Source organism: Thermobia domestica, chromosome 1 (genome assembly GCF_964235325.1).
Source record: "Thermobia domestica chromosome 1, izTheDome1.hap1.1, whole genome shotgun sequence".
Classification (NCBI taxonomy): domain Eukaryota; kingdom Metazoa; phylum Arthropoda; class Insecta; order Zygentoma; family Lepismatidae; genus Thermobia; species Thermobia domestica.
Window position 1 is genome coordinate 29,974,547 of NC_137454.1, and position 21,697 is coordinate 29,996,243.

Consider the following 21,697-nt stretch of genomic DNA (forward strand, 5'->3'; position numbering starts at 1 on the left):
AGCCGGCACGTCTGATTGACTACTCTCGTTTCCGCCATGATTGTTGGCTCGAAACATTGCAATCTTAGTGGCATAGATTGGGCAGAGTAGGTGTGGCGAAGCTGTGACGTAGGGCTTCACGATTTTGTTGTATGGGCAGATCCTCTATTTTATAACATCCCTGGATTTGCCAACCTACATTGAACACACTTCACTGCTATCACTGCAGCACCTACACTAGCGCCGCCACCCGAGTTGTGTAACTCCACCCACCTTCTACACGTGTTACCAACAGCAGTTTGAACAAATTTTCTACGCGGGAATAAAACAGTGTCCCCACTTATTTCTTCCCAGCCCTCGTACTTTGTTTAATAGAATGTGGCCCTTTTAGAAGAATGTGACCCAAGCCTCAGAGTTTTAGAGTTTACGATTATGTTTACGTTCCTTCGGCCACAAAGCACACAGTAAAATAGGTAAGTATTTTAGTAATGCACAAAACAAGGATATAACTTATAATTTCTATGAATGGTTTTCCCAATATTTAAAAAAATAATGAAATAGTATTTAAGAGATGTTATTCATTGTTGGACAGATGATCAAGGAAACTTACAACGTCGTTTTATTTGAAGATGTGCTCCTCGGCAACAGAGAACATCTTGAAACCGTAACTATTTATTTAAATCAACAGTTTCATGAGCGAAAAATTACGAATAGAAATTGTAAGTTTTTTTTAATAAACATTCTTCAAAGACCATTGAACATATTCATTTGGTAGGATTGAGTGAAGAATACCCAGAAGCCTCAGGAAGATCTCCCATGGAACACAAGTGACTGTATTTACGAGACGAAGATATTAACGTCACTTGCAGAAAATCACAATTATAATAATTTTGAATTATTTTAGCATTTATTCGTCTTAATACAAAGAGCTCATGTCAACAGGTCTTTATACAAAAAAAAAAAAAAAAAAAAAAAAAAAAAAAAAAAAAAAATGGAGTAAAAACTATATACTTACTTGGCAGAGTCTCCAGAGTCAAGCAGCTCCACCACTTCTCCCTTCTTTAGGGAGAGGCCGGATGTATCATCCGACGGTGGAGTGTAGTCCTGGGAAGCCACATACAGCTCGGACACCTATTCAAGTAAAAGATATACATTAATCTTTGCCACATACATATCTTTCTATTGACAACATCTACCATTTTATTTCTATCCTCTAACAATAATTCGTTATGAGAGATACACAGTTGAAACTTGTATGAGTATCTTGTCTTTTGTCTTCGCTTCGTCCCTCTAAGGAGGATAGAGGGAGGTGTGAGAATAACTCAATTCACTTGCTAAATTGCCCACCTTGTTTAGTGCAATCTATCAGCCTAATATGTTACTAGAGTGACATAAACAACATATAATACTTGTCCAATACACACAATTAAATGAAAATTACGCCTGTTAGTTTTGACGTTTCTTTGTCCTGTAAACCAGAGGAGACGAGCGATTAATAAAACTGAATGATTAAAACAATTAGTGGAATAAGAATGTGGAAAGAAATGGGGAAAACTCCTAGAAAATCCACGGACACGATGTGATCCACGGTGTGGGATCGAACCAGAGTACCTTTGCACTAAAGGTGATGCACTTTTCCAGTGAGTACACGGATACACGTATCTAATTCAGCAATCCTTTATCATTTACCTTTTATACGGTATGCAAAATTATGAATGCTGAAAGTCTCAATATGATACTATTTAAAAAGTTAAGAGTTTAAGAAATTATCAATAAAGAGGTTATATAACACGAGATATCTACTTGTTACCGTATATAGTGCAGATAATTAAATCGATACATCTAATATGGGTGGGATACAATGTTCACGCGTGAGGAGGGAAAGAAATTTTCTTTAGAAAAAGCTTTGGGGAAAGATTGGCAAGGATAAAAGCTGGATCTTGTAGAAGGAAATAAAATAATCCTGATTGAATTGATTGGGCTGTGGACTGTCACTTCGGCGCCCGATGAACTTTTAGATGCTTTCCCCAGTCGTGGCTTTTGCCCGTAATGATTTTGTACCCGTGGGTATACACCGAAAGTTACGAGTCCAAGTCTAAGACTGAAGAACTCCTTTGGCCTATCTGAATTGTGAACAAAAACAACAAAACAAAGAAAGATCAACAAACTAAAAAAAAAAAAAGTTTTTGAAATTATTTTCTTTCATCTTCAACTGAAACAAAATGACACGTTGTATATATTTTAAATAAAGAACTATACACTTCGATATATATTTTATATATTTTAAATAAATAGTTCTATATTTGAGGCGAGAGACAAAATATAGCTGCTGCTGCGGGGTATTTATCTGCTTTATTAATTCCTTTGAAATGTGAATTATTGAGAAGTAACTAAAGGAAACATATATAATTCTTGTGAAGCATGAACGGACATATCTTATTTTTAACTTTCTGTTCGTGTTTCGTTCTTTCACGGATGCAGTTCTTTCATTTTTTTCTAATCTTTCAGTCCAGTTTCAATGTTGTACTTTTTTACGCATGGTAAGTGTTTCTATATACTTATATATGTTTTTATATAATTCATAGGATATTTGTGCATATTCTGAACCACCTCTAACACAAATATTTTCTTAAAGTGCTCATAACAATATACAACTGTGATCAAAACGAGCGAATTTTGTGTCAAATTCTAATGCTGCCAAGTTGCTCGATGGCTAATTACACAATTCTTACTTACAAATATTTCAATTTCATACTGTTGTGCTGCCAAAATGTCTTGAGCCGTGGCAAAAATGCGAACTAAAGCTCACACTCTCACACACCCACGCGTTGAGCCAATAAGGGTTCAGCTGTTGCTAAGCGAGAGAAAGCGAGTGGAATTCCTTCAGCCGATAGCAGCGCTTGCAACGGAAGACTAGGGATCAAGTCAATGTGGTATACTTATAGCAACGAAGGGAAATTATTATATTTCAACTTTGAGTTACTATTAGCAGTTAGTTATTGGAAAACTGTTAATAAAACCGTTTTTAAAAAGTTCCTGGAAGTTCCCTTTAAGTGCCGTGGACAGAGGTTCGACCTATCAGAAATAAAAGTTTGTTCACACATTCCAATTTTAGCCAATCACAGGCATGTATTTGTTAATATCTTTCAGGTGTGCCCCTTATCATCAATCCTAGTAATTGTCATTTCACTTTTCTAGAAATTATGCCGATATTTGGGTATCGACTTCAGCTACTGTTCTTAAGTACTATGAGAAAGATTGGCGGAGTTAGGATCAGCAATTCTAGTAGTTTCAAAGTTACTGTTGTAATAAATTGAATCGCTGATTTGAGAAACGTCATAAGTCAATAATGTCTTAAGTTAATGATTTGTGACGTTTCTTAACTCAGGAACTTGTTGCAGCTCGATATTGCACAAACTATTAGCTTGACTTCTGACGTATCACAACGTAACGGTGCATCTACCTTTCAAAAGTCGAAGCTGCATGTAAACTTACCTTCGACATATGGCTGACCTATGACATTCCTCAAATCAGTAATTCAATTGTTGTTTCACTGCAGTAGTTTAACTTGAAACCATAACTCTGGCTCTCTATTAACCCCTTACCGCATGCCGTGCCATATATGGCACATCCCCCCTTTTTTTTTCACTTTAGCTTTTCTGTGATTTATCAAAGGTACCAAATGACTGTTTTGTCTGCTGCGTGAGATATTGACGTGTATGAATAAGAGATTTTGGTGTCATCTGGAGTTGTAAGTGTGTCATATGTAGCACTTACTTATTTCTCGTCGGAATTAAGTGAAAAATCTAAAATAAAAGTTTTAATTCATTTTTCAAGTTCCCATATCAGGATTTCCAATACTGATTTTTTCCCTAAAATAATAATAAAAAAAAAAAAACATGCAGAAAGGGGTTAATAGTCCAAGATTTAAATACAATAAAGATTGGGTTTCTATTAATAGTGTAAGATTTAAATGCAGTAATGATTGGGTTGTTATTAATAGTGAAATATTTAAAGCAATAAAGATTGGTTCTCTATTAATAGTGCAAGATTTAAACGCTGTAAAGATTGGGTTTCTATTAATAGTGCAAGATTTAAATCCATTAAAGATTGGTTCTCTATTAATAGTGCAAGATTTAAATCCAATAAAGATTGGTTCTCTATTAATAGTGCAAGATTTAAATCCAATAAAGATTGGTTTTCTATTAACAGTGCAAGATTTAAATCCAATAAAGATTGGTTCTCTATTAATAGTGCAAGATTTAAATGCAGTAAAGATTAATAATATGTGTTAGAAAGTGTATCTACTCATTCTACTGTGACTGATTTTGCGCCTTTACGTCAGATCAGTCCTTTTCGGGAAAAAAGCCATGACAACATTCTTCTTTCACAGAAAATTCACGAAATTCATGAACGGGCAATCATCACAACAGGTAAAAACCACCGGAGCCCTTTAGATCTCTTAACGTATACAACGAATAAGATAGGCCCATTCTGGAGTAATTTAAGAAAAACAAGCACCCACTGGTAAACCAGCTTTATTTTTGCCTTACAGAACATACACCACAAATAAATGTCATTCCCATCTGTCAATTGAGTTGAGCTACTCTTAAAAAGAATGCTACAAGCCATGTTGGAAGTTATAATATTTTGTTGCGTCACGAGGAGTGAGAAACGTTCTTATCTGACTTCCTGGAAACCCAGCCTTCTTAAGAAAACCCAGATGCACCATCCTTAAAATGGCTCTGTATACAAAAATACGCTATTCACCTCTTACAGTAGGCAGGACGCTACAACTCCTGGCGACTACAAGGGGCTACTGAACTCCCTTCTTATGTCAGCTGATGACGATATCCATTCACACTTCAATCAAAAAAATAACTTTTTCTCTTCTTTTTAATTCTGTAGATTAATGTTTTGGCCTACAAGTTTTAATTTTTTTATCAGCTAAAATAAAGATTGGATGTTTTGTTTTAAAAAAATCAAAAGGGTCAACATTCTATGATTCAGAGGAAACACAAACAAATCTGCGTGATCTGATATATGTTCTCAGAGATATGTTAGGCTTCACGGAAGTAAATGCAAGGTTTTCTTTTTTCCAGTCTGTTGTGTCTGTCTGGAAAGAAACGAAGAATATATTCAACATGCCAATGGGATTTTCCGTTTTATATCTTAATTTTTAATCTCCATCATTGTTACATGATTAGACCTGAGCTCAATTCACGGTTGGATCATATGTGATTCAGATCTCATGTTAATTCATGTCCCAAATAGCCTCAATCTTGAATAAGGACGTTAAACTCCAAATAAACAAACCAAAATAAATACATAATAGCTCTTTTTTTTTTTTTTTTTACTACAGGACGTTTCAAAATTCATATTACAATTTTTCAGAAGAGGTGTTTTTATTCACAAGAATAGCAGCAAATTATGCGTAGAAAACCTGAAGTTGAGCTGTTTACTGTGTTAGAGGTCTAACAAAAGATTTCAAAATAAAAAAGAAATGAATTGAAATCTTTCAGTTTAACGCTCCACGATTATACCCGTTAGGCTAATGGAGACAAAGATTAAGGCAAGTGAGTGATGATGGAAACATTGGTGGTATGAAATATCGGGGAAACTGGAGTACCCTGAAAAAAACTGACCGAAATACGATGTTGTCCACCACAAACTTACCTGGCCGGTGATTGAACCAGGGACCCCATACGCCTGAGCTAAGCACTCTAGCACTGAGCCATCGTGCCTCCCAATTTAAAAATAATTAAGTCTTGAGTCTAACATAGTACAAACTATTAACTTTAGAGAAGCAATGTTGGAGAAGGCAATACCTAGGTTAGCTTATAGTACTGAGGTTACATTTGGGATACTTTAGAAGGCGTTCATTTTAGGAAACACAAAATTTCAAATAATCTGCTTTATCCTTTTGCCCCCAGAGGGCCTATATTCCATAAATTTTTAGAACAATGTAACTAGGACTTCATTTCATGTATCGCAGTGCCATACCGTGGAAAATCAGCATTCGAGGCGTGAGTATACGACGGCGCCCCCGTACATACGAATGAGGTCGGCAGACTAGCCGCGAAGTGCCAGCATGGTTGGCGCGAAGCGTAAGAAAATTTTCAAAAATGAACCCTGCTTTTCCTTGATTTTGAACACTTTGTATTACTTTTTTCTTTCCATTTTATATATGTGCACATGCATTTTCCTATTATGAGTAACATTATAGGACAATTTCCTGAAGCAGGAACAGGATTTAAATCAAATTAAATATTAGATTGAAAAATGCTGTTGATCTAAAATACTCCAAGTAATTCTTTCTTTGTTTTTTCTTTCTTTTCTTTTTCCTCCCGAATTTTGTGACCCCTTACTTCGGCGCCCTGAGCCGTCTCCCCGCTCCCCCCTCCCCCCCACACGACCCGGCACTGCTTCTACGATCGCATATAACATCAGTTTCCTCATGTTCCTTGTATCCTTGTATCTTATATGTAAGTTTTGTGTATCTGCTACTAAAGATTGCCTTAACTATGAATATTAAATGTTGAGTAGTTGCATTGCTAGCTTTGAAATCGTGTTATACTGGCTACTTCAAACATAAAAGTTCTACAATTTTTACGAGGCAGTAAGTTTCAAAGCATTTAGTCTTTCCTGCTGGGCTAGTGGCTAGCGCGTGTGCCATTGGCGCACGAGTTTCCGGGCTCGATCCCTGGAGGAGAAGTACAAAAATTTAATCTCACAATCATCATAGTTAATCATTGACTTTCGTGAATCATCTCGCATAGAAGCAACATACTTTTTAACGCCTAAAACGCCTACACTTATGCAACTACTTAAACACAGAAGTATGTTAGGTTGTATAAACCAATAGGAGCTTTCATACGATTTATTACTTTCGTGAAATAAACAACTAACGCGCCTAGCTATTCTGTAGTTACTCCTGTGTGATTTTGTAGCGAATAAAAATAAAATAACATAAACCTCTTTTAGGGAAGTTTAGCTTCTCTTCCAATTTCCGTTACCGAAAATCTCTTTAGTGTCAATATCAGCATTATTTCTCACGTGACACATCACTGTAATCGAATTACAACCGAACTCATCCTTGTTTGATAGGTAAGTCATTGTAGGTACTTACGACTGCTTAAAATGGTAATTGGGTCATTTAGCTCAAAATACTTTATAAGATATCTTTAGAATCCATCCGACGTTTCTGTTTAGTAACAAATATGAATCTTATTTGTCTTCAATCACATCATGTAACATAGTGTGAATTTTAAACCTGTACCAAATTCTTTTTCGCACCTGCTGCATGTATTGAATTAGCGTTTATTTATTTATTTATTTATTTTGAGAACAAAATGCCTTATTTTTCATAGCAAACATATTTCCTTTGCAAAGTGTAATGTTAGCTGAAAAGACGTAACATCAGAAAAAGGATACTGGAAATTGATTTTCTGATGCATTAGTGGGATTGAAGAGTGAACTTTCACACTTGACCCATAAGGACACAAAAATTTAAAAAAAAAATCTTGAATCTCGTCTTTGATTGTGGGGAACCATTTATTTCTTGCTTTTACGTTTAAGTTCGTATCGTAACATTGTGTGACATACTTATTTACAGGCACGTACGCAGAGTTTTATTTCGGAAGGGTTACGAAATCAGTTTGGATAAATTATATTAAAATGTATAAAATTAAGCCCGAAATTAGACTAATTATATGTAAGAAAAATCGAAATTTGGGGATGAGGTTTGGATCATCAGGAACCACACTCTGCGTTCGTCTATGCCTGTTCAATAGCAAATTTTCCAGTACGTTTCAGTTACTAGATTACTCTGAATATTTAAAAGCGTGGTTTCAGGTATAAGTTACCTGAGTATTCTTGGATTTATATGACTGATTTCTGAATGCTTTGTGGTTCGTAACCGTTTTCTCTAATTTTAACCAATCAATTTTATATTTTCTCTCTATTTGGTCTTGGCTAGCAGCCACTACGGTCACTTTCATTTTCTCAATCAGTGCCATTATTGATGTTATAGAGGCCGAGTAGTCTTACAGAGGAAGAATTTATTTTCCTCTCTAACGACATACAACATGTTGTGTACTCTCTTAGCACAGTGAAACACTACCTAAGAAACTTGAAGCCCTTCATGTCATTTAATTACGCTCGCGTAAAATTTAACGAACTTTCAATCTTGATGGGTTTTTTTTAGTTTAACGTCCCTTTCAGTAGCGAGGCTATATGAGACGTGGACCTACTGATTAACGTGGAATCCGAACCACATGAGCTCCCACCGGGAATTGAACCCAGATCTCTCATGACAAAGGCGCGTATGCTAACCGCTTAGCCACGAAGGAGCTCAACTTCAATTTTGAATAGCATGTGATTACCTAGGTAGAATAAGGTATTTCAATGATTTAAGCACAGAATAAATTATGAGTCTTTGTTCCAACGTTGTAAACAAGTGATGCCATTTCATAAAAGATACAAGGTATGTCTGAAATTAAAGAGATAAATCAGGGCGTTACGCCCACGTGGGCTTGATCGAGAAACCGATGGCGGGGAAGCTGTAAGAACTTTCAGCATCATATGCGACAGAGCTTCGTTAGCTTCAAACAGTCGATGCGAATAAACAGGCTCGAGAGTGTACTCCTGTTTCGTAGCTGCGTTACGGCAATCAATGGAGTGAACGTTGGAACAGCGCTATGCGGTGAAAGTTTGCGTTAAACTGAAGAAGTCCCCTCCGAGATGTTCGACACCAAGTCACTATATAGTAATGATGCATTGTGCAGATCGCGAGTGTTCAAATGGCACAAAGCCTTTACAGACGGACAAGAAGAAGTCCACAACGAGGAACGATCCGGGCAGCCATCGACAAAGGTAACGGAAGGTTAGTATTAATTGTCTGCGTGATTTATTGAACACTGATCGGCATTTAAGCGTCTGTATGATTGCATAAGAGTTAGGGATTCCGAAGAAGAAAATTTATAAAATTTTAACTGAACAGTTGCAAATGCGCAAAGTTTGAACTATGTGTCCAACGGAGGCTTGAATGATAGTTTCTGCCAAAATATTGCAACAAGTCAAAAAGTAATCGCAATGTAGCTGGGATACCGATACGACACCGCGGACTAAAGGGTCGCGACGAAGGTTTACGAGTTCCCAGACAAATACTTCCGAGACGCCTACAAACTGAGAAAATCGCTGGGGTCGTTGTTGTGTCGATGTCCAATATTCTTATTTTGAAGAAAAATAGGTGTATTGAAAGTTTTTTTTTTTTTTTTAAGTGTCTTTTCTATACTCAGTCACCTTACTTTCATGACAGACCCGTTACGTAAAACACAAGAAATATATGGTCTGGTTGATCATTACAACTGTTAGCCGTGATATACAACAGTGCCTAGATTAACCCACACGACTCATTGCCATAGGTATATGTTAATGGGCTAAAAACCATGACATTTCAAAATACTTAGTAATGATTCATTGTAATTCTATAAATCTTACAATGAATGTTTGCAAGGTTCCATATTTTATTTTATTTTTTTTTTTTAAATAATGATTTTTGAAGATTTTACGCGAGTTAACGTAGCAAGAGCGAAACATTCATTCTCTACCAACTGTCACGTGTTTGTTTACATTATTTCACATCAGTAGAGAGACATATAAAAGGAGGCAGCGATGAAAGAATGCGAGAAGAACAAACTTTGAGAGAAAAACAGGTCTTCCGCGAAGGGGTGCCAACATTGTAAAATGAGAAACTGAGGATTGAAGCCATCATTTAGTGGCCGAAGAGAATTTTTCCCCAATAACCTTAATTGTGCAGCTACAAAATAGAAGAACATGTTAGCCTCTGTGGCAAGGAAGATTTTAAACAGCGATTAATGTTAAAAATATACATTTTACAATCTCTTTATGTTTACACAGAGTCGTTTCGTGAAAAGAAGCTATTTATGTAAAACAACGCTAATACAGTTCTTCTACAGCAGTCTTAACTTCAGCGTTACACTAAGAGTCTCGACAATATTAAATTCCTTTGCTTGAAAATCTTTTTACGTCCGACGCTTGTCCCATGTAGACTAAAGGAGATAGATGATGAATGGAAGTAACGAATTGGTGAAATGAGAATTTGAAGGAAGTGAGGGAACCACCAAAAATTCCACCAACACACAACATTATTGACATTGAAAAATTATTTAACAAGCAACCATACTGCATCATGTAAGTTGGCGTCGAAACAGGAGTTGATTCTCGTGTGCGTAGGTTTTGTCGGGGTTCTCCCGTTTTCTCCCACTTTCTTTATTCCACCATTTCATTCATTTCTCATCATCACCGTCTCCTTTAGCCTAACCGGCATAAGCGTAGGTCGTAAAACTCAAAAATTTCATTTCATTTTCATTTCAGGAGTTGAATCTGTCTTGTCTCGAAAATGTATCACGAAAGTGAATGTCTTAATCTCGTAAACTATGTTTTTATTGAAAAACTTATCTCTTTTGGTATCTTTAGAACTCCCTCCTGCCTTACAGTTAAGACAGCGTTCGGACATTTGAAATAAATACTACAGTGCAAGAAACACAAACCAACGTATGTTAGGTGGCCATCAAAAGCACGAATGCCATCCAAGCGAATCTGGACAGGACGAAGCTGGTTGACCAGTGTGGGCGTACGTTCGAAAAGCAGAGACAAATCTCCGGGTTTAGGTGAAATTCTGGCTGAGTTAATTTTAGCTGAACGAGAAAATAATGGAACAAGATACACAAACTCATTCTCCTTATCTGGAACAAGGAGGAATTACCACAAGATTGGAAAGAATGAATTATTTTTTCCAATTCACAAGAAAAGCAACAAAACTAATTGTAATAATTATCGAAGTATTTCTCTTCTGTCAGCATCCTATAAATTCTCTTAAACATTCTATTAGGAAGATTGACTCCATACGCAGATGAAATTATTGGAGATTATCAGTGTGGATTTAGACGAAATCAATCAACTATGAACCAGACATTTACCATTCGACAAATACTCGAAAAGAAATGGGAAAATAATATCCCGGTACATCAATTATTTATTGATTTTAGAAAGACTTATAATTCTATTAGGAGATAAATATTATACAACATTCTTGCAGAATTTGGAATACCGCAAAACCTAGTTACATTAATTAAGATGTGTTTAAAAGAATCCTAAAGTCCAAGTAGAAAAATTCTTGTCCACGAGCTTCCTCGTCGAGAATAGCCTGAAAAAGGATGTGCGTTGCCGACATTATTAAACTTTATTCTGGAGTACGCTATAAGGAAAATCAAATATAGCAACCAGGGCATAGAGCTCAATGGATATGGTGTATGCTGATGATGTAAATCTGATAGAAGAAGACAGGAGAACGGTAGAAAGAAATGCAGAGAAGTGCAGAAAAGCTTACAAGTTTAGAAATGCAGAAAAACTAAATACATGGACTTTACTGGGATTGTAATACTGCAAATTATGGATTTGCAAAAGTATCAAATAATATTTTCGATACAGTGGATACTTTCATGTATCTAGGATCTATATTAATAGACCAAAATCATATCGACGAAGAAAATAAATGTCGACTGAAAGCAGGGAATTCGTGTTATTGTTCAGTTTAAAATCTTTTGTCGTCGCGAATTTGAAAATATATAGAAATATATAGAACAATAAATAATCATTCATGTTGTTCTGTATTATTGCGCAACATAGTCGCTTACTTTAAGGGAAGAACGCAAACTGAAAGTATTTAAGAATAAAATCCTGAGACGAATATTCGGACCCAAGAGAAACATGAATGGGAAATGGCGGAGGAATTACATAATTTATGCGGTTTATCCAACATTGTTAGGGTCATCAAGTCTAGGAGACTCAGGTGGATAGGTCATGTAGGAAGAATAAAAGAAAGCAGGAACGCTTTCAAAGTTTAGACTGGAAATTCAATCGGAAAATGTGCATTAGGAAACCTAGACGCAGATGGAAAGACAATATTAAGATAAATCTCGCAGAAATAGAAATACAAAGTAGAAACTGAATTCAGTTGGTAAGGACAGAAGTCATTGGAGAGGTTTTATGAACGCGGCATTGACCTCCGGGTTCTAGAGGCCATAGAGTTAGTTAGTTAGTTCTTTTACAGTAAAAAATATTTTGTGAAATATAACGGAAATTCAGGTTTATGTTTTGTCTGCACGTAGATAGGTAAAACAGAGCATAACTGATATGTCTGCACAAAAAAACACATCCTGGCGATACAAGTAGTTGATGGAGAAATGATCCCACAAATTTCTTCAAATTGGAAGTATTTCATATGTCAACGGAATTTAAAAATCACTCACAGTGATTATCTTTGAAAAAGATGAAATTCGTTGGGTTAATTTCAAACCCTTTTAGCTCCTAGTCTACGATTTCACATATGTTATTGTTACCCTTCTTTATCTTCATTTTTAATATACGCGCGCAAACAGCAGCTTGCGTGTGTCTCTTCACTCATCTCATTTTCATACCTACATTCTCAACATCGTGATTAATCCAATTGGGTAGAAAAACGTGATTAACTAAGCAAACTAATCACCACCACAACGCTGAACACGTATTTCAAACTTCGACAGTTTCCGATTTTGAAAACGCTCCTGCATACACTATACAGTAGGTCATTACTCTACACCTTGTATATCAGATTGTGATTAACAAATCGCATATAATTACTTTCTTTAATTCCGGATCCTGGCTTTTTGGGCTATTTTTTAGACTTTCAGTCAAGCAGCTACTGTATCGTCACTATTTATCCTAGGATCATGGTTCATACCTCATTCTCTTCAGAATAAAGCTGGCTTTCAAATGGTACCACTTGTGTGCTCATACCATATACCAGAAGCGGGAAAAAATGTCAAAGTGAAAATTTTGGTGGGAAATTTTTTTCTCGAACTTTGGCCCCCCTGGACCCCCCCTGTGTGATCGTAGCCATCTAAAAAAATCTGATAAATAGTACTTAGTATACTGAATGTGTGGGCCAAATTTCAAGTTTCTATCTCGAATAGTAAGGGCGGGAGAATTTTTATCAAAAATTCCCACAGTGCCCCAAAGTACCATAAAACACTATGATCTCAGGGAAAAAAATTCCTGAGACATCCCTAATTACCCTAGGACTATAATCCGCCAATCATTCTCTTCAGAATGGAACTGTCTTTCAGGCGGTACCATTCATATGTCTCCATCATGTATCTAAGGCGGGAAATTCCAGAAAAAAGGGATTTTTGGGGGCAAAATTTCCCTTTCTTCAACTTTTGCCCCTCTGGACCCCCCTGTTTTTACGCAGAAATCGGAAAAAAACTTCTGGTAAATACTACTTGGTGGACTGAATGTTTGTGCAAAATTTCAATCTTCTACGTGAAAAAATAGGCCCGCCAGAAAAAATTTCCCTACCATGCCCCACTTTTACCCTATACAGAAGTATATTTGGATAAAAATTCACTGAGACGGCCCTAATTACCCTTGAATAATAATTCGACCGTCGTTCTCTTCAGAATAGAACGGCCTTTCAGACGGTATGACTCACGTGGTCCTATCCTGTATGTGAGGCGGGAAAATGACGAAATACGGGATTTTTGGGGTAAAAAATCCCTATTTTTACCCCTTTACCCCTCTGGCTCCCCCCTGTTTTAGCACTGACATCGGAACAAAAAATCTGTTAAATAGTACTCGGTGGACTGAATGTTTGTGCAAAATTTCAATCTTCTACGTTCAAAAATAAGCCCGCCAAAAATATATATACCGACAATGCCCCATATTTCCCTATATGGGAGTATATTTTTCAAAAAATCCCTGAGACGTCCCTAATTACCCTAGAATAATAATTCGACCGTCATTCTCTTCAGAATGAAACGGCCTTTCAGACGGTATGACTCAAGTGGTCCTATCATGTATGTGAGGCGGGAAAATGACCAAAAACGGGATTTTGGGGGTAAAAAAATCCCTGTTTTACCCCTTCGCCCCTCTGGTTCCCCCCTGTTTTAGCACTGACATCGGAACAAAAATTCTGGTAAATACTACTCGGTGGACTGAATGTTTGTGCAAAATTTCAATCTTCTACATAGAAAAATAAGCCCGCCAAAAATATTGAACATAGGCTTAGAAAATGAGAAAATAAATTTTTGACTTATGACGTCATCACCTCCTATGTCTGGACGCAGGACGGTCTGAAACCATACGTAATGTCTTCTACAAGGACTCTGGACTTGGAAAACAAAAAAAAAAAAAAAAAAACCGGACGAAAAAGCTCAAATAGAAGAGAAATAATGCAATGTACCATGAAAAGTGCATATGGTACAAATTGTACCATAAGATCCCCAAAGGGTTAAGTAATAAGTAAAAACTTGTCGTGAACTCTTATTGAAAATTTTGGTTTGCGAGCGGAGCGAGCAAGAAATTTTTTAAGTAAGGAATTTCTTTGCAAACCGACAAAAATACGGATTAAATAGGGCGCCAATTCTTTCAGCGGACGCCGCGTCGTTTACTCTTTTCCGACACCTTTTTTTCTTCTTGCTCGTTCAGTGCCCCTTGCTATCAGCGCCCGGGGCAACCGCCCCATTCGTCCCCCCTTGCTATGGCTCTGAATGCTATTTAGCGAAGTCTAACATATAACAGATTGCTTAATAATTGAAATAAAATACAATAATCATAACAACCGTAACGGCGTGCAGATAGGAAATATGGGGCCATTTTTATAAAATTATTTTACATAAATTATTCTTAAATTAAATTAATTACTACCCTAATATATTCTAAAATGTTGCTTACTTGGTGCATGTGCAAATTACTGCCTAAAGATTGATAATATGCCTGCAAACTAATAAGCATGAAAACAACTATTCAGGCTAGTAGAGTAGGGAATGTTAGGCTAAGTTAGTGGAGTAGGGTAGGTTAGTAGAATAGGATATGTTAGGTTAGTTTACAGTCGGTTATGTTGTTAGTAGGTTAGGTTAGATTAGGTTGGTAGAGTAGGGTTAGGATAGGATGGAATAGAGTAGGGTAAATTAATACAGTATGGTAGGTTAGGATAGGCTAGTAGAAAAAATTAAACGAAATCTTTGAGTTTAACGTCCCACGATTATGCCTGTAAGGATAAGATAGGCGATTATTGAAGCAAGTGAATAAAGAATTGGTAGAATGAGAAAGTAGAGGAAACGGAAATAGCCAGAGAAAATCCACAAGCACGATGTTGCCTACTACAAATTTACTTGGTCGGGGATCAAAGCAGGGACCCTACGTACCAGAGGTAAACGCTCTATCACTGGTTAAGTTAGTAGAGTAGGGTATTTTAAGTTAGGTTTGGTTACTAGAATAGAGAAGAGTAAGTTAGGTTAGAAGTCTAGAGCAGGTTAGGTTAGCTTAGAGTAGTGTTTGTATATTGCATTACAAGCAACTTAATGTAGGTTGGCAGCGATACGATTTCGTATATAAAACTCGTGATGGTTTCACATTAGTACAACTACCGTTGTAAATGTAAAATAAAGTTTTTGTACACTAAGCAGAAATACTCTCCCGGCAGAAAACAATATCGAATAGTTATCTTTAATATTTAATCACTCATTGTAGCCATCGCCTAACACTTGTAATGGTTTGAAAGTAGGAAGCCTACACTTGTAAACATAAAAAAAAGATGGTTAGTATTTGAGTTACAGGCTGGTAGCCTACATTGTATGTCCCTTAAATATAATTTTTACTTTCAAATTAATAACTTTTTCCTGTAAATTTTGAAAAAAGTGGTTCCCTGCACTGCGTATCTGCACCTGTAACGGAATAGCTATAACGACTGTAACAGATTTCGGCCCGTTACACACTATTAACGTAAGCTCCGAACCAGGTCCCAGGTTTGAGTACACTGTAGTTGCCAGGTGCACAAACTATCATGCAACATCGACCCTTACAGGGTAGTTCGTGTTCTAGCAGAATATTTTGAAATCAGTAGATTGAATTATCGGATTAAAAACCGCAGTTGAAAATAACCGCTCTGAAATAATAGTCAATCATTAAATATTTGTTAAAATTTACACGCCAACTGTGTAAAGTTTTTTTTTTTTAAATTAAATAGTTATTTTAGGTAGAGGGAGGAATTTACGCTGTAGTTAATTTATAAATGTTCCTAACGATACTTTCATTAATTTTTCTTGTTTTTATCAGTAGTACATTAACACAATAAGCGGCTTGAATTTAGAGTTGCCCCTCCAGTTTCAAAACTACAAAAAAGCAGTGAAAACATTAAAACGTGTAGTTTTATTATACAGATCCATAGTATAAGTAGTAGTAGGAGTAGAAGTAACAATAGGAGTAGGAGTAGGGGTAATAGTAGTAGTAGGAACGGGTTAGAAGCCCCGCAGGGGTTCGTTGGGTTCTGTTCTCGACATGCTGAATCATGAAATCTTCTGCGTCTTGCAAATAGTACCAACTTCCACACATCTTTCCTCGTATTAAACATAACTGTACTACCAAACTTACACATCTAAACGTTACATAAGAACTCCAAATCATAATTTCTTACCTCATTCATCCTGTAAATTTTCCTAGTTTTTATAAAAAACGGATTGGCAACTCTAAACTTAACCCCAATAAGCTTTAAAGTCTAATTTTAAAACATTATTCTTAATTTGTTTTTCTAAATAAAAAATTTGCATCTGTTAGTTGGAATCAAATGCACTGTGCATACTAATAAAACGTTATTAAAGAGAAATTAAATATTGTAAAGCAACATATTTGATCAACGTTTTCTAATTTGAGTTACAAGTTCTACTACCCCTGACGTGAAACCTAAGCATGAATGCTTACATAAGGTACTTGAGTGATAGGTGATAAATGATGGAGCAGGCTTTCATCTTCATCGAGGACCTTGGAATAATCATTTCTACAACCAAATTTCTACACACCATATGGTCAACGTCATTAAGAGGTTTTCTCTTCACTCGTCTGTTGCGTAACGTTTGCTGTTTTCATCTTCGGTAGCTAAAACCACTAACAAGTCGCTCGAAATACAACTGACGCCTACGTACGTACACAGTAAAACTAAGCGTTTTTCTTTCCCTGGTAAGTTTCGTAAGTTTCTTGCACTGATGAATTCGGTCTTTATCCTTGACCATCAAACTCAATTGTTAAGTGGGATCACTAAGCCCAGTTCTTTTGCATTTTTCAAATATTACTTAGATGAATACATAATCTTTAATAAAAAAAAATCGGTAATAGTATACATGAGAACGTCGTGATCTGCGTTTCTTCTGTGTGCTATTGCCACTTCTACATGAAATACCATAAATTTTCTACGTAGTGCAATAGTAAGAAGTATCCATGTGCACAAGACATGCGATATGCGTTAAATACCCCCCCCCCATACACACACATAGTCATAGATAAAGTACAAGGGCACTACACATGCAGATATAAAGTAGAGGTACGTTCTTTTTTATTTTCGTATCAGTCGATAAGTAAATCAAAGTCGCTTTGTTACCCCCTTGGTAAGTTCGTAGATACTCAATGAATAATCCCTAAAAGTATGAGCATCCAGCTCCTTCGGGAACTGACGCGGCTTTACGTATACTATATCCAAAAAATCTTGCAATTATAAACAGCACTGTTAGAATTATACGTACCATTATTAAAAGTATGTAGGTCACTGTTAGACTTATTTGTATCACTGTTAGAGTTATGTTTGTCACTGCTAGAAGTATGTGTATCACTGTAAGAAATATGTGTGTCACTGTTTAAATTATATGTGCCAGTGTTATAATTATGTGTGTCACTGTGAGAAGTATACGTGTCACTGTTAGAAGTATATGTGCCACTTATAGAAGTATGTTTGTCACTTTTAGAATAATGTATGTCACTGTTAGAATTATATTTGCCAGTGTCAGAAGTATATGTGTCACTGTTAGAAGTATGTATCACTGTTAGAAGTATATGTGTCACTGTGAGAAGTATATGTGTCACTGTTAGAAGTATGTGTGTCACTGTGAGAAGTATATATGTCACTGTTAGAATTATGTATGTCACTGTAAAAAGTATTTGTCTCACTGCTAGAATTATATGTATCACTGTTAGAAGTGTGTGTGTGTGTCACTGTTAGAATTTTATGTCACTCTTAGAAGTATGTTAGAAGTTTGTGTCACTGTTAGAGTTATGTGTGCCTCTGTTAGAAGTATATGTCACTGTTAGGAGCATATGTGACACTGTTGAACTAGCTTGTGGCTATATGGTTGGCGTACGCGACTTTGGCTCTGGAAAACCGGATTCGGTTCTCAGTGGGAGCTCATTTGGTTAGGATCCCAAGATAAACTGTAGATCTATGTATCATATAGCTTCGGTGCTGACTGAGATGCTAAAATCTATATCAACCAATCATCCAGTATGTGCGTTAGGAGCTTGTGTTTCACCGTTAGAATATTACATACAACAATAAATACAATCTGTTCCTCAACACTCTTTGTTTTACATATACTGTACATAAATACATAACAATTTTCGAGAAATAGGTCCCTCTAGAGGAGAAAATGTGAAATAGTACACATTTTGCAGTTCAGAGTTCCAATTCATAACCGTTATTACTTTGCTGTTCCACCAACGCCACCTACGATAATTTTACAAACTATTTGAAACTTGTCCTTCGCCATCCAAACAAGTCTTATTTTCCTGGGATGTCTATGGTTCAAGTCACACTGATTATCATCCAGAATAAGAGTTCAAATGTATAACTTCCTGTATTGTATTGTATTGTATTTTAAGTTTTATGCCTTTTGCACTTTTGCGCCTTTTGCACTTTAGGATTTTAAAAAAATCAGAAATGATGACAGCGAAACAAACGGTGAAAAGAGAGCGCATAATACATGCCCCAGACAAGTTTCGAAATAGCGTTGGGCACAAAACCAGGTTTGTAGAAAACCGAAATCGATTTTTGGAAAGTTTTAGAAAACGGTTTTCTATTACATCGGTTTTGATGCTAAAACTTGTTTGGCTTTCCATTAAATCGGTTTGGTTTTCTATAGATCTTTCTTTTTTTTTTTTTTTTTTTTTTTAGGAAAAAATATTAATCTACTTCAATAAAAGCACTAGAAAGTAGAAAATAATAAAAGCGCTAAAAGCAGAAAATAATAATAATAAAACTTAAAAGTAGAAAATAATTAAGTACTAATTTCGATACATATTTTGAAATCAGTGCGAAACCAAACAAATAAATGCCTTATAAAATTATCGTGGAAACTAATTTTATATTACGTATTAATTTAATTCGCTTGGGACATACTTCAATTTCCTTTTGTAGATAATAGTAACAAATTATTTTCTGCTTTCAAGAACTTCATTATTATTATTTTCTGCCTTTTAGCGCTTTTATTTTCTATCTTCTAGTGCTTTAATTGAAGTAGCTTAATGTTGTTTTTTAATTTTATTTTCTGCTTTTTGGATCAAATATCCAAAACATTTCAATCAAAAATTTTCTTGCATGCCTTATATCTGGATAACTACATATAATGTAGCCAAAACAAAACTATCACTTAACTCAGTATAATGTGCTTATTCCGTAAAAAGTATGAAAACTCGATTTAGAGGCAGTTCAAAAATTTTGTGGGTCCAATATATTCCAATCAAAAATTTTCTTGTAGGCCTTGTATCTGGAGAACTATATATAGTGTATCTAAGCCCAAACTATCACTTAAGTCAATATAATGTGCTTATTCTGTAAATATATATATATATATATATATATATATATATATATATATATATATATATATATATATATATATATATATGAAAACTCGATTTAGGGGCCTTCAAAAATCATGTGACCCCTGATCAAAAATGTAATTATTGGCCAAGATCGCACTGTTTTGATCCATTTTTTAATCATTCCTAAAATTGTTGTTAATGTGTCTTCGAAATCGATTATATATATTTTGTTTGTGCAACTTTACCACTTTTTCGCTATCCCAGTAATTCTACAAGGCACCTAAACTAAAGGTGGGATAATAATTTTCTATATAATGGGTCAATCTAAGAAACACGTGTGACCACACACACATTATACATAATTAATCGACTTCATTGTGTGCATATTCACATATAACTTCAGCATAGATACGGTACCATTTGATTTTGATCCTTTATTAGTGTCAAAGAGTATACCCTTTGAACAGGTTCCAACAAGTTTTTATCAGGATTTGATTAGGTTAATTATACTATCATGTATGGAGAAGTTTCTTGAAAAAAGATAGCTTGGAAAAGAACGTCGGCATTAAAGTACCACATTATCTGACTAAAACATTCAGTCGAACGAATTTCTGTATCCGAATCTCTACTGAAATGTAACAAACTCGGTCTATTTCTGAAGGGGTTGATCACGACTGATGAAAGATGAATAATCTATGGCAACAGTGTACGTAAAAGAAAGTGGTCGAAGCGTGGAGAAGCTCTACAATGTGTTGGGAAGATCACGTTGACGCCGAGAAAAGTTGTGGTGCGCGTTTGGTAGAATTGGAAGGACATTCTGCATCACAAGCTGTTGCCATCAAGCAGAACGATAAACTCGGACTTTTACTGTCGACAATCGGCCGGAGTGCATCTAACAATCTACCAGTCAAAAATTGAGGTAACTGAAGGTCTCAATGTATCATCCGTATAGCTCGGACCTTGCACCGTCAGACTATTAACTGTTTCGGTCTCTGGAGAGTTTTACAAGTTTCAAAAGGATCTGTGAAAACCATGTGTCACCTTACTTTCTTGTTTTTTTTTTTTTTTTTTTTTTTTTTTTTTTTTTTTTTAGCAGAAACCACAGAAATTCTAGTAACGGAATTATAGTGTTCCTGAAAAAATGATAAAAGGTCATCATTTTGGTGCTCACAATAAATGTGTTCTCAGTTATGACATCTGACGACAATACTTTTATATAATCTATTATTATTATTATTATTATTATTATTATTATTATTATTATTATTATTATTATTATTATTATTATTATTATTATTATTATTATTATTATTATTATGTTTTATTGTTTTTTGTTTTATTCTGTTATTGTGGCGTAAATTGAACAGAGATTATTACTCACATAGTTAAGAATACTGAAAACAATTTTGGGGATTACAGGCATTAACTGACAGGAGAAAACTTATTGGAAGAGATTTTATTCAGAAAATACTAGACAATAGATATCATAGTGAATATCGCTTACATGATGGATATAAGAGGTACCAATGTATATTATGATAAATGGATCAACATTAATTCTCTTGAAAACACAATCTGTAATTTTAACAAGAATTTCTAATTCTTTTAATCTAATTTGAAATATCTATTAGTACAGAAGGATGAATTTTAGAGTTTGACAAATATTATCTGTAGTATCTTTGACGATGTATTTCTTTTGAGATTAAAAATATTTGGTAATTATTTGACAAGAAATTGGTGTTTAATCCGCTACTGTTTTATTATTATTATTATTACTTATTGTTTCAGTAGGTAGGGTATTTTTGTCTGATAAGGTGCTGCATTTTTGCCATTAGGGGCTATAGCGTGTGGCTATAAACACATTAATAAAAGATTATTTTTTTCTACTTCAATTGTCATGTATTCTAATTTTGTTGTTGTTTAACGGCCCACGGTTATGTTAAGGAAGACAATGGTAATGATGGTGATTACGAATGAAATAGTGAAATGAAAAAAAGTGGGAAGGCGTTCG

The 21,697-nt window shown here is 35.4% G+C and overlaps 1 protein-coding gene across 9 annotated transcripts in view; it reads right to left on the reverse strand.

The window, feature by feature from the left end:
* The window catches only part of Obsc (Obscurin), a 633,182-nt gene that overhangs the window by 383,756 nt on the left and 227,729 nt on the right, over positions 1 to 21,697 (reverse strand). For all 9 annotated transcript variants that reach the window (XM_081756092.1, XM_081756083.1, XM_081756059.1 and 6 more), the window contains one exon: positions 995 to 1,110. In XM_081756092.1, the coding sequence (XP_081612218.1) occupies positions 995 to 1,110 (116 nt within the window). The remainder of the gene's footprint in view (positions 1 to 994; positions 1,111 to 21,697) is intronic.